The sequence below is a fragment of the Hippoglossus hippoglossus genome, chromosome 6, assembly GCF_009819705.1.
Source record: "Hippoglossus hippoglossus isolate fHipHip1 chromosome 6, fHipHip1.pri, whole genome shotgun sequence".
NCBI classification, from domain to species: domain Eukaryota; kingdom Metazoa; phylum Chordata; class Actinopteri; order Pleuronectiformes; family Pleuronectidae; genus Hippoglossus; species Hippoglossus hippoglossus.
In genome coordinates this window covers 9,664,688-9,679,104 of record NC_047156.1, presented here as the reverse complement: position 1 = coordinate 9,679,104, position 14,417 = coordinate 9,664,688, and the positions used below count along the sequence as shown (strand labels likewise).

The window sequence follows — 14,417 nt, the reverse complement described above, 5'->3', positions numbered from 1 at the left end:
TTTCCCCTCTTTTCTATGGGAAAAGATCATTTTACAGCTATAGACAAACTTAACGGAAAATACCAGTTCAGTGTTCAGCATATGTTGATTTTGCCAACAGAATGAACAGTTTTTATCATATTGTTGATCCTAAGAATCAAACTTAAGGGAACTAAACTAAGGGAAGATTTGGATGTTCAAAGCTATTAATCTGTTAACGTTTACCCAAAGGGACTGATTAAAATGCAGATTTTTTTTGTTATTATTGCATTGATGGCAGGTGGAATATTAGTAAATTTGGCTGCTTTTTATTATTCTATATCTTTTTCACCCTATATGTCTATATAGCAAAATAAAAAAGATGCTGCTTAGATTTCTGTTGAGGGAATGTAAGAGTGTTAATTTCATTAAAGTGGTTTTCTAGACAGATTGGGGATTTGTTGGTTTTCTGCTATTGTTGTACATTAATGGGCAGTGAGTGCCTTTGGCTGCATACCTATATTGAGTGTCCGTGAGAAATGAAGTGTGAAATGGTGAATGAGAGGGAGATATAGAAAAGCATTCATAAGTGGGATGAGACATGCTCTCAAATATTATCTTTTTTCTAACCTGACATACCAAAACCTAGATTATTTCCTGCCCTGCTGTAGCTGAAGTGGTCTTTTCACAACATACATCATCTGGCAAGAGAGAGAAGTGCAATTTGGGAAATTCTCAAATGAAAAAAGGACACCCTGTTCACACAAACCACCAGTATGCTAACTTTGTAGGCTGATGTTTCTTTCTGGTAATTGTGCATCTGTTGCATAACGATGTCCAGGGTTTAAGAGGGAAATCCTGTTACGAATGACTCTTGCAACCTCGGAAGTCACAGTGATCACTATTCATTGTGCAGCGAGCTGCCCAGTGAGGCAGAGGTCAAGCATTAGCCTACTTTGCTAGTATGCAGCTCATTGCCGCAGGCTAAAGTTTAAAATTAGGTCAAAATTGATAGTATTTTTTTCCCCCTCCTCACCTGACCCAAGCAAAGCGCGGATGCATGGAAAATTTACATTTAATATAATTTTAATGAATAAAGGATTACTTGTGTGGCGTAGAAGATCGGCCAAGTGATGAATCAGATTAAAAAATGCACTGCTTTCTTGTCCACCCCCTTTTTTAATATATAGTAACTAAAATGCAAACCTTTACTTTCAAATTTTCCCATTTGAGAAACTAATTTATGTTGTCTACTCTGCATACCGTATATATCAGTACTTCATTCAACACACTAGCATTCTACACAAGCCATTGGATGCAGTATATTGAGTAGAGGTATTTTATGCCTTCACATCGAAGGGAACTATTCTGGGTGTGCGTCATTCAACCACAGTGATGTGTTTAGTCGTTAGCGGGATCTAATGAGAATTTAAGATAAAGTTCTGTGGGCTGGAACTGATTGAATTTATGAGAACCGCACTCAAGCAAATGAATGAGCACTTACTTGCAAGATCACCTACTTCTTGCTGTTGTATTCATTAGGAACAAGGTACTAATGGTTTAGCTGAGACGGGGGATTCATCAGTGCAAATGTTTGTGACCTTGTGAGGAACACTTCACAAGGAATTCACGAGACAGTCCTGAACAGACCTCATGCAGTTTACAGTTTATGGACCTCCATTTGATAAGAAGGGAGGTCAAATCATATATATAATGAACGAAAGCCCTGAGCATAAAGATGGACAACGGGGAGGGGATTAGTTGGAGAAAATACATGAGAGGCACACACAGTAGTAGAGAGCATTTAGTAACGCACTATTTGGTAATGTGGTCACGATTGCCACAGAGCACACAGCCAGAACGAGGGCATTTCATATGTGTTACTATAATGAACCAGTCTAGAAATCACTTGCAGTATTAAAACACAAAATTGCTCTCGGGATAAAACAGATTAGTCTTTTCCAGTTTGATACACAAGCTAAACTCATACATGCCACATTTTCGTTGGTGTACGTGTGGGAGAGCACAATTCACAAAAGACTCTCACATAAAACATATTGCAGACTAATGCTATTCCTCCTACGCCGAGGCTTTGTATTGTCGTTAGCAGCTTATTGTATTTATGAATGAGAATTCCTGCATTATTTTCAGTTTACAATGAAACTACACAGAGGATGTAGCTCATTGTAGGTGTGATATTGTTCTAAGATGCCAGATCCCACAGAACATTCATAGAACGCAAAAAAACTCTCCTAACACCGCAGTGTTATTGCATCTGCAGCCAGCATTAAATTTGAGTTGGGATTTTTGCATAATTCACACACACATGCACAAGTAGCTGCTGCATGGCAAAGGATGAGAGGGTATTTCCATTGGGGAATCCCTTTACGTTCCCCCTATTGACGATCCCCTAAAAGAGAGTGAACATTGACATTTGTGTTAAAAAACACACAACTTGGAATAAAAAAAAAATATATTTACTGAGATGTCAAGATAGTTCAGCTGAAATAATATTATTAATATTTTAAATATATTTTTATATTAAAATTTCTCAATAAAACTAAAACCCACAACCACCCACCAAACAAGAGGAAATACATATGTATCTCTTTTTTCCCCTTGATGTGTAAAGAAAAGATGCACTTCATATACTGTATGAAGTATACAGTGTATGTATTCATACTCCTTGTAAGTGGTATTATTTGTGTATTGTGACAATATTTTCAGGAAGACACAAGCACATGTCCACTAGTCAACAGTCATAAAGCATGTATTGTGTAACACAATGTTGCTGTAAAACCAGACATTTTTTGTTTCTATCAGGGGTTTGCACTCTTCTCACTTTGTATACATCCATATCTTTCCTTGCTCCTACATCCCAATCATTGTACCTCTCATTTTCTCTTTCAGTTTTCCCTCCCTCTCCCCTAATGCCTTTTCTCCTCCCTTTATTTTCCCTCCCTCTTCTCTAACCCTCTCTCTCTCTGTCTCTCTCTCCCCCACCCTCCCTCTGTTCTCGTCAGCATCCTGCAAAATCACCCCTTACCATCTCTCCGTCTGTCTGTGCATGCACAGGAGTCACTGTGCGCGTCTGTGCTCGGTTGAGTTTTGGTGTGAGTGACCATGTGAGTCTGCATGTGCTTCTTTGACAAGAACAGAGCTAGCAAAGGAAAGAGAGAACAAGAGGAGAGGACACGAGGAGGAGGGGGACTGTATATGGCCATGTGGAGGATGTTTTGGCATTGGGACTGTAGCTGACCTTCGGGAGTGCGTGTGTGACAGGGAGTGTGTCGGTGTGTGTGTGTGTAAATGAGATGGGATCCGCTCTGGGCAGAAGACAAGCAGCCGTGAGGAGGGAAAAAAAATCTAAAGAAGCCAGGAAGGCCAGACTCAATAGTAAGGTACCCCAATTGCTCTCACCATCTTTTTAAATTTAATTTAACCATGATTCTCTCTGTAAATGCACCTTTTTTCTTTGTCTCTCTCTTTTTCACACTTTTCTACCTCCAATTATTCACAAACACTCCCCCACCCATCCCTGTCTACCTGTCTCCTGCTCTCTCCCTCTCTCTGGCTTTCGTTCTGTTGTTATGCTCTGCTGCATGTTGGCTGTGTGAAGAGCTGGTGCAGTCTTGTCTGACACCCTGTCAGAATGCTAATGTTTCTCTCTGCACTGGTTTAGTTACTAACTGTGGGCTTGGATTAGTGTGTCTGTGTGTATACCGTTTGTTTGTGTGTACCTGATGTGTCTGAGGATGTGTGGATGTTTGTGTCTTAACTCTGTCACTACTGTGAGTGGTTTTGTTTTACTTTTGGATCTTGGAGTTAGGGCAAATTATTTTTGTGTGTGGTCATGTCTTTGTTTTTCACACATTCCTGTATTCAAGTGTGTGGGTGCACGCATGTATGAATGTGTTTATGCATGCACATAACAATGTGTGTGGAAGAATCTGTCAGTGGGTCTCTGTAGGACAGAACTTGCCCTTTGGTCTTTACTCTGTGTTATCACAATGTTCTGCTTGTCTCACATTGCTGTCATAACCTGTCATTGATGCTCTCTGATGGAGACAGCTTCTCTCTGTGTGTGTGTGTGTGTGTGTGTGTGTGTGTGTGTGTGTGTGTGTGTGTGTGTGTGTGTGTGTGTGTGTGTGTGTGTGTGTGTGTGTGTGTGTGTGTGTGTGTCAGGGAGATAAAAAGCTGCAAAGGGCTGAGAAGACAGCATACAATCATGGCCGGTGCACAGTGGGTAAACTTGTTAAGCTAAGTAACTGCCACATACAGTATTTTCTGTGAACTCCGCTGACAGTCTCAGAGCTGTCAGTCTCAGTCACTAAGGACTCAGCAGCTAGCAGCTGTCAACCAAAATGTGACCTGAGCTACTCTACAATATATTCCACACCGACTGCTCATAAGGTCAATTAATGATTTAGTTTGTATGGTAATTACGGTGTATAAAAACCTATTGTTACCAGCTGTGACAGCAGATTTTGTGTCTTTGATTGTGGTTTATGATGACAAGCAGTCAACTGTAGTACAAACTAGTTCTTTGGCAGGTGTTTAGGTGTCTGTGAACAGATTTTCTCACCCTGATGGCATCACAACCATGTAAGACACAGTCACAAAACTTAACAGATGTGTAGCTGAGATCAAAATCAAGGTGGAGTTCTTAGATGAGTTTGGTGTGAACTAGGAGCACTGAGTATCTAATAATGTGATGAGTGAGTATGTCAAAATGTTTAGTGGCATTTTGGCTGGTGTCATCTCATCACATGATGGTGTCCAGTTTGGAGAGCACTGTGTCCTTTCTGCATAACAATTAAAAAAAAATAAAAAATTACTATACGGATATTATGTATTTTGTTGAGCTCTGTTCATCCATTATTCAAAACTTTTCCAATAATGTTCAAACATAAGCATGTTAATAATATGTCGTCTGTTAATGGCGTCATATCTTCTTTGAGTGGTTGACAGCCAAATGAATGGAGACCTGGGAGGTGCTGATGGCAATGGTGGTAAAGAAAACAACTCCCATGATATCATGTTACTCGACGAAGTCCCCAAACTCTCTAATGTGAGAATTTTCATTGAGAATACCGTAGCAGCAATTCATTATTTTGTGTTTAAATCTTCTCTCAAACTCTGCAGGTTGTAAATATTTGTGTGTGCGTGAGAGAGACGGTGATTAAACCGAAGAGAAAGAATGAATTGATTCTGTTTTGTTCAGTATGCTCTGAAACCAGGCCATGTACAAACTATAGCTCCGGGCTGTTCATAATACACCCCAGTAAGCTCTGTGTGGATGTTTGCTCATAGTTAATGCGAAGTCAAATTCTTTTGACTCTGTTTTTGTCTTCAAGTTAAGTTTTATGTCAGTGCCATAAAAAGTACGGAGGCACATGTTTCCATATCACCTCTTTTAAACCAGTTATATTGATATGTAAAAATGAGGGTCACATTAGCAGATGGTGAAGCAGAAGTTGAAGGAAGGAGCTCAAACATTTAGTCTAATTGCTCTTATCTTGGTTTGGTTGACCAAAACAATTTCCCAGTCTGGCTTCTACCAGTCAGTGTTAAACATGTACAGCAGAGAGGATGCAGTACATCCCCCACTGTGTGCATCATGGCTCACACTGTGCAGTGTATACTTCACATACTGTATGTGGAAATAATATCTGCCCATTTGTTTCGGTATATGCATGATGGAGACTTTATAAACACTGCTACTTTTGATAAAAAGTGCTCATATTGTGCTTCTTGGATTTGTCCATTTAACTGAACTGGAACTGGACTTGCTGTTTGGTCTTGATGATTCTACGCCTCATTGCCCAAGTCCATTTCGTAATAAAACATTAAGGCAGGGTAAAGCTCTTGCTCCATACTCTGCAACATCCCACTAGCATGAAGCTCCATTATTCTAGGTCAGGCAGTATGAATAGATAACTGTAGAATAGGATGCCAGAGGCATAAAGTACAATAGAGTTCTAATAATCATCTGCATGAATAAATACACTACCCACATACCCCCTGTCTCAGCCTGGAGCAGGCTGGCTGCCCTCCTCTGTTTCCGCTCCATGGCCTGTGGGCCTGTTAGCAACCAAAGCTCAAGTGTAGGGGAGGATGTTTTTTGCTATATTTTCAACGATATTTGACATATGCTCTCCTAGGCTGAGCTCCAGTTCACCTTCAATCTGTTTAGTTGCGTTTCATTCTATGGCTCATCCCCCCTGCTGTCTGTCTGTCTGCTTGTTTTCTGGTATCCGTTTGTGTGTCTGTCTGAAAGCACATGACTGGACCTGATTCAGCTCTTTCTTTCTGTGGACTCTTTGATACTGATGACCGCATGCATTCCCCACATTCTCCCTCACTGCCCCGCTAACAAACACAAAGACACAAAAACATGTAGTAATGCAGCAATAATGCTCTGCTGTCATATTTCATTTTATTTAGGCTGCACATGGACTTAATATTTATAATTACTGTTCAAGTTTTCATCTGTCACTGTGGCTAGAATTGATTCCAGTGACATGGTGGAAAAATTTATAATAATATCCAAATAGAAACACTCAAACCAATTCTGTAGCTTCTGACCTTCTCCACAACAGAAAATATGACTAAACACAACAGAAAATATGACGAAACACATCTCTTCGTCATGTCTGTTAATTGCATCCAATGGGACGCTGATACCCATTTTAGAGGCAAACAATTTCAGATACTGAGATATATACATATGTAGTATATGAATTTTTTGCCTCATTTATCAGTATCTTAAACACACATAATTTGAAGTGATTCCCAAGATGATGTGATCAAAACCTTATGACATTGGCCTGATATAATTGTAAGTGCCTCAAATTCAAGCTACTTTTGAAAACAACAGAAGTGGAATATCACTGCCAAAAACACTCGTTAATAGTTTGCCCTTTTGTTGAGACCTTGCTAGTGAGCTACATTTTATGCCTATGCATTCTTTTTATTGCATTAATGGGTTGGCAAGTAAACAAGGGCTCAATTGTAGTGATAGAAGAGACAATGCTGGACAAAGCCATGAAGCCAGTTTAGCCAGGAGGGTGGGTGGCAAGGGTTGAGTGTGCAGCAGAATGTGTTTGGGGATCCACGTACAATATCCCTGTGCTCTGCATGTTTTTGAGTGTGTTGACGAGTGGGGAAAAAGGCCATGGCTTTTCCCTGCTTTGTTCCAGACCTTTAGCCAACCCTCTCAGAGCCAGTTCACATCATCTCGCCTGCCCAAACTATAGAATACGAGATATTATACGAAGCTAAAATATATTATCCCCGTGCTGCTGAACAGGATTACTCAGGAGACACCATGCTTCTGCGTTCAGAGAGAGCGACCAGGAGCCGGGCCACAGAGGTTAGACCCAGCACACTACTGCTAAAATGACTCAGAGTAAATGCAGGTTACTGTCACAGCGGGGCTGTGCAAGTGCAAGATGATGTTTTCAGCTAGATACCCATTAAGGAAGCAGGTTTTTTCAGAGTGAGCTTTAGTTTGGTCTGCAATTTGTTTGTTTGCCAGCTTTGAATTTTGTGGACTTACTATTTACAATTATCATGTGTCATTTAATGTTGAAAAGTAGTTAAAACATCCATTTTGACATGTACCGTTGTACCGTTCATTTGACCCCAACACCATGATTACTGCTTTGTGTGTGAACGATAAAAACAAACAGTTAGTTAAGAGTGATTTGACATGTCTCTGTTAGAAGAATTGCATCACAATAAGTGTGTCCCGCTTTAATTTCTAAACATTAAACATTTAAAAAGCTTAAATGTAGAGATACCCTACACAATAGGGTTACCAAACTGGTATGTGCATGCTGTGTCAGCGGATGGCAGGGGTCCAGGTAAAGGCTTGATTTTGGCAAGAATGCAAAGAGGCGCTTTTGTTTCTCTTTGTCTCTTTTTTTCTTGTCCTTTATCTGCTTTCCATTACACCTCAAAAAACACCAATAAAAAAAACAGGAGCCCCTGCCCCCCCTCCTAAAGCTAGACAAACAGATATCAATCTCAGTTAAAGGACTCTGAAATATGTTCTGAATGTGTTTGCTGCACTATGAACTTTGCTAACGCCTACAAACCCTGAAAGGGAGCAACAGGCATTATGATGATAAACACAGAGGTGTGAAATTTAATTGCATATTACACAGAAACATTTACAGTCAATGATGTGTTAGATGCTGTTGCTATAGTAACAGCATCCCATCACTGTCTTAGTGTGGGATATTTTCATGAATAACGTGTGTTTAGTGTGTTGAAATATGAATCATAAGCTGGTGTGAGTGTGTTTGTGTAGATGTGATTGCTCGTGTAAGTATGTGTGTGAATGAGTCCAATAAATTTCAGCCCTGAGCCTCCAGTGCTTTTTCCTGTGGTGTTAGTCTCCCCCTAAGCTTAGAAGTGTATCAAATTACTCAGAGATTTATTCTGCAGCTGTACAGTAAAGGTTGAAGATTTCTCTCATAGAAAATCCTACTCCTTGAGATCAAGTCGACACTCTCTGAAATTCAGTATATTTGTCTTTTTGTAGTGCAGAGCATTACACTTTAAGCCTGTTAGTATGGATATTGAAGATTACTGAATACTGTCGGCTGCAGCCAAACCAGACGGATGGTGGCAGAAATGCTTTCAGACACACACACACACACACACACACACACACACACACACACACACACACGGATAAATTGCACAAAAATACACCAATCTGTGCTAATAGGCGTGAAGCTGTTCACAGCAGCTGCGTCTTTAAGGAGAGTTTAAATACCCACATTAAACCAAGAAGGTTAATTAATATGTTCAGTAGCTTTACTAAATACATCAGCAAGATGTATTGTTCAGCTCTGTGTGTGTCTGTGTGTGTGTGTTTGTGCGTGTGTCTGTCTGTGGTTGACTTCTAAATGTTTAAGTTAGTAGAAATCCGTCAGTGGAAATCTGTATTTATTTTTTTAAGGATTATTCCACCCAAATTGCTTAAATATTAAGTGCATGAATTTAGTTTATTTAGCCATTAGCTACTTAAAACCAGCATAAAAAAATATCTTTGCTTTCAGGAATATTTTCTATTGCAGCATGCAACATACATTTCAGAGCTTTTAACTCAATAGGATTTAACACTCAAAAACAGTGGAGTACAACAAAATGTTACTACATAGTGAAGTTATAGAAATAAAATAAACATGTCTCAAAATAAATCAATATTGGCAGCTTTACAAATATAGTATTTTATATGAATACTAAACATATAAACACATCTTAATTATAGGTTATATTGAATATTACGATTTACAGAAAGTGAACTAACTACATCAGAAATGTTACATTTAACTCCAGTAGTGTTTTTCAACTTCTTTACTTTTAGTTTGGGAAAAAAGTGTTCATTAATTTAAGTTGTGCCCACTCATGCGGCTTACTGCTGTAATTCTTCATGAAATTAAGAAGTAAAGAAAACCCTTTGAACACTGACACCCCTCCCCCCCACACACACAGTTACAGTTTTACATATTTCAAGTCAAATGTATTTATATAGCACATTAAAAACTACAGGATTTGAGCCAAAGTGCTCTACAATCATGGCAGAGGAAGGAGTACTTATCATAGATTATCAACCCAGCAAGTCTAGAATGCTGATGCTTTGTGTAAACCCATTGAGTCAGACAGCCAGTGAGGAGCCCATTTGACACAGAGCCATTATTTTTGCTATAATTAGATTGACTCACAGTGAGCGAGTCACAATGGTCAGCAGAAATAAAACTGGGAACTGACAAAAACATATGTACTGTAAGCAAATTTCAAATGATCTAAAATATCTGTTTGCCAGTGTGTGATACCTTTACTGGTGTATTCAGAATACCAAGATGTTACTGGTCCCCGGTGCATGGCTGGTGTTTTTAGCAAATAAGGCATGGACTGAAAAGAACAAAGAATATGACTTGTTACAACTAAGTGAATTTTACCTAATGTAACATTTACACTAGCTGAGGATGAGGTATTTACAGGTAACAGAGTGTACACAACTTTAATTAGATTAATGTTTAAAGAGAAACAAATTATAAAAACAGAGTAAAAAGGACTAGACCTGTAAGATGAATATTGCTTTGCTCTCTCGTTTCTTATCCTTCTCTCTCTCTCTCTTCATGTCTTTGCCCTACTCTCCTCCATTCCTTCCCCTCACGTGTCTCCATTTTCTTGTGTTTCTGCCGCACCACATCATTGTTTTGCATTTTTAATGGAAACTTGCTCTGCAATAAATCCATGAATTATAGAAAAAACTGACAAATACAACCAGCTAAGCCATTAGACTGTGTTTTTTTTCTCCTGCTGATGAGAATAGGTTTGAAAAGAGGAGCCTCTTGCTTTCATCATGATCCTTGAGTCAAAAGGAAAATGCTGTATGACCCTGATAACTATAGTCTGTATGCTCACTAGTTTTGCCAAAGACCTTAAGTGCATCTCAGTATGCTCACGTGATGCGTTTTGCTTTTATTTTCTTCAGCCTGAGAGAGTATTCCGGATGCTTCTTTTTATTTCCACTTGGTGATTTCAAGTTAAGTCAAGTGAAATTCAGTTTACGTAGCCTAATATCACAAATGTGTCTCATGGGGCTTAACATGACTTAACTTGAGTCTGAGTTCTCTGTCCATATTTATACAACATGATCAACAAAACCCATGTTTTTGGAACTGCAGTGCCTCTACTTTGCAGTAGTAGTTCATCATCCTCGTATTTTTAAAACCGCTTGAGTCATTTTTCCTCTTGCTTTCTTATCTGAGACCATTTTCACATTCAAGTGAACTGTGAAAGTGTTCTGAGACTTTGCACCCCGCTGTATTTTGACAGAATTTTACTTTTGATTAAACACTAAGGAAAAATGCAACAAAACACTTAGGAAGACTAATGCTGGTGTTGAGTCGTACATTGATAAACAGAGGTGTTAATGTATTTATCACTGCTGTTAAAAGCTGTTGTGTGAGTGTGGGTATGAGAATGTACCCTGAGTATGCATGTATCTAATCTGGAATTGTGTGTCTCTTGGTTTGTGTGTCTAATTAAAATGCAGTGCCCCTGCAGCAGGGACAGCCTCGGTACAAAGCATCTGGGAGGAAGGGGTCAAGGCCTGCCCACTCATGCTACAGCCTTTATATAAGTGACTGCCAACAAAGCGTAGACAGAGAATCAGGAACACTCTGTGCCAGATGAGGGTGTTTGTGTCTGCTGACGTGACTACACACCAGGAGAGGCTGTTGTCTGTTTTAATTCGCAACTGATTTTTGTTGCCACAGTTGGTTTGCAAGTAAATGCATCACTTCTCCATACGCTGAAAATGCTTTTGGTTGGATTGTATTAATGGGCACTTTCTGAGGCCTTGTCTATACTCCTGCAGATATTCAAACTGATATTTTCCTCTCTGCACAGCAGCGCTAACCAAACAAAGAAACCAGTATATAGTCGTTATTGTTGTTGTTTCTGACATATGCTCATTACACAACGTAATGCATTTTAGTGACTTATGATGGGAGTGATATCTTTGACTGTGACCATTTGCTTTTCTTAGTGATACACAATCTGTTATACTGCTTGCACTGACAGCAGTAATCTGTGTTGACAGTGTGAAGCATTGCTTCTGTGTCCGCTCGAGGCCTATGCTCTTTCCCAACAGTTTAGGCTGTGCTCTTATCATTCTGATGTCTGATGGTCCCGAGAGCATCTCCATGACCCACTGCACTGGCTCACTGTGTTTATCGCCTAAGCAGCTGAGACACTTTAGAGCATGTGTGTAATTTACGGGCCAACTCCCATCAGGCCAGTACATGATCCTCCTGAATAAGCATTATGTTGGTGAGCGTTGTAATTACTTTTCATCCATGGCACGGCGTACTGTAGGCCAGCTGTGAGGGACCAGGGGCTACGTAGCCATGTGGTAATGAGTGTAAATATAGGGCAGTGAAATTGTCTGACACACATTGGTACCACTGTATGGATCACACATGGATGCACATAAGCTATTGAACAGGACATTGCAAACCTCCTTTCATGAGGCTTTGTAAAAGTAGGAGAAAGACCAAAAGAGAAAAGCTGTAGAAAACAGTGAGTAAAACAGACACGGAGGACAGTATTGGAGGCAGGGGGAGTCGTGTTGTCTCTGTGATTTCTGCCCTCCTACCCAGACTTTTATCAGGTAGTGGCAGATAATCCCCCTCCAGTGCTGGAGGAGAGGCTCCTCGGTGTACTCGACTAAAAGAAGGAGCCTTTATCTTCTGTGCCCTTGTAGCTGAAAAGGCTTGCGATGCTGCACATGGTGCTACTAGGTACTCAGGACAAATCCAGGCATGCCATAAAATTAAGAGAGATAAAGCTGAAGCCAGGAAGTCAAAACTCCTTACAAGGAAAATATACTGCGCAACAAAGAAAATGAAAACATGAATATACTCCAAATATGGAAATATTCAAAGCCAGGTTTTAAACCTAATGATTCAAAAAGCGGTATAGTGAACTCTGACAAGGTACACAACTGATGATGTATTCTTTACTTCCACTGGTGGTCACTAACATCTGCTGGTTGGTAATTGATCATCTATCTAAACGGATAAGGGGATATTCATCTTCTTGTCCTATTTTTACATTTTTAATTGCCAATTTCTTTTTTTTTAATATGTGGGGGCAAAATCCTGTGTTAGTCTAAGTTCTAAAGTCTTCCACCTCTAAATCTGGTCACAACTTTCTCCACTTCTAAACTCTTACATGCAGTGGATCTCACATTAATAAGGCAGCATTGCAGAATTTGTCTCCTGGACAAATAGTCAGGTACTCTGCTAAAATCATATTTTTGGATTGGAGGGGAGGTCTCACAGGTTGCAGTCAACATTAAAAAGAGTAGCTGCCGTGGCAATTCTTTCCAATGCAAATTTCGGATTACTTTTATCAATAATTTATACTTATTACATTCTTTATCAGACACTTTTCTGGAAACATCAAGAAGTAAACCTTGTGTCGAGCATCAAACTGAATAAGGAGGCTATTTCCTTTAGACAAGTTGGTAAATAGACAATAGAGTCTACACATTTATTATTGCTGCTGTTTCTTGCTCTTGTGTACTGAGATTAAACACTATGGTTCATTACTTTCCTCCTCTCTTTCCTCGTCTTTTCTCCTTTTCTTTTGATTCAGCACAGCAGGGTCACCTTTTGTCATGACAGCAGTGTTTGTAGAACATGTATATATTTTTTGGGCCAACACAAGGAGTGCTAATGAGTAAATATCTGTAAATCTGTGTATTTTGATTTAAGGTTTGAGTATTTGATTATATAATAAAACATATAATGATTAAGCCAGTAATCTCTAAAATGTACTAAAAGAACAAACTTAAACATCACAACCTCAGCAAGTGTAACTTCAAACTAATAAAACGAGTAAGAGAGTAAGAGAAAAAAGGTCTCATGTGATGAGATGATAACAGAAATAAGGAGAAACACTAAATACTGCAGTACAACTTTTGCCACCAGAAGCACTGGTGCTTGCTACTGAAAACCCGAACTTAAGTGAACATGCAACACAACACATTCATCTTTGTTCCAAATTTACTGTATCACTGACATTGATAACAAATGGACAAATTTCAGAAATAACAATGTGCTGTTTTATTTTAAAGGAAAAAGTCTAAAATTGTGGAAGTGCGTTTCGAAAAAAATCAGGAAGTTAATTTGTGCTTTTAAAAACCTAGATACCTGACATACTGTAACTATCTGTAGATGCTGCCTTTTACAAATGTTTTCTAAATGCCAAACATCCGTTCTATCTGTACACGGTTGCTAGGAGGCAGCACATAGAGTAACTACTTTTCCCCACAAATACTTCAGCTCACAAAAGTTGAAGCGAATAAAACAAAAAAAGTGCATGTATGAGAAATGCTGCAGTTACGGTCATTACAGCATAACCACAACATGCTTCATGCTGTGTTTCCTGTTTTCAGTTTGTGGTAAGAAAGCGTAGTTTTCCATGTAAACATTTTGCCACACCAAGAGCAGCTATACAACACATCTATTAAATATACACACGCAATTTCACAGCCATGTAAAACTGCACGAGTCCTTTCTGTCCGAATCAGGTCTTTGAATGAATGAATGATCTGTTGTGAATGATCCTACTTTTGATCAAATCAATTGATAGTTAATTTCACTGACACCAAAGGGCCAAGTGACAGTGAGAGTACTTACAGACAGGATAGAGGAAGATGACATAACGCTAAGAGCTCTCTTCATCCCACGGTGATAAGATGACAAGAGCCTTGCATTAGCGGTCCACTCTAATCACACTCTATGTGACTTACACACATACACACACCTACTATATACATGATGCATCGGAATTTAACTGGGGGCGGGGGGGATGCAAACTGCACTGGTTCCTTATAAAATTTAGTGGCAGAGTCTCCAAAAATG

At 39.3% G+C, this 14,417-nt stretch overlaps 1 protein-coding gene across 10 annotated transcripts in view; it reads left to right on the top strand.

The window, feature by feature from the left end:
- shank3a (SH3 and multiple ankyrin repeat domains 3a) overlaps window positions 1-14,417 on the top strand; it is a 171,871-nt gene that overhangs the window by 73,772 nt on the left and 83,682 nt on the right. Inside the window, exon 1 of one of the 10 annotated variants that reach the window (XM_034588088.1) lies at window positions 3,068-3,359. The exons of 8 other annotated variants lie outside the window; for them this stretch is intronic. In XM_034588088.1, the coding sequence (XP_034443979.1) occupies window positions 3,273-3,359 (87 nt within the window). In that variant the 5' untranslated portion in view covers window positions 3,068-3,272. Of the gene's footprint in view, window positions 1-3,067; window positions 3,360-14,417 lie in introns of those variants that run through there. One more of the 10 variants, XM_034588093.1, reaches the window with a different exon arrangement.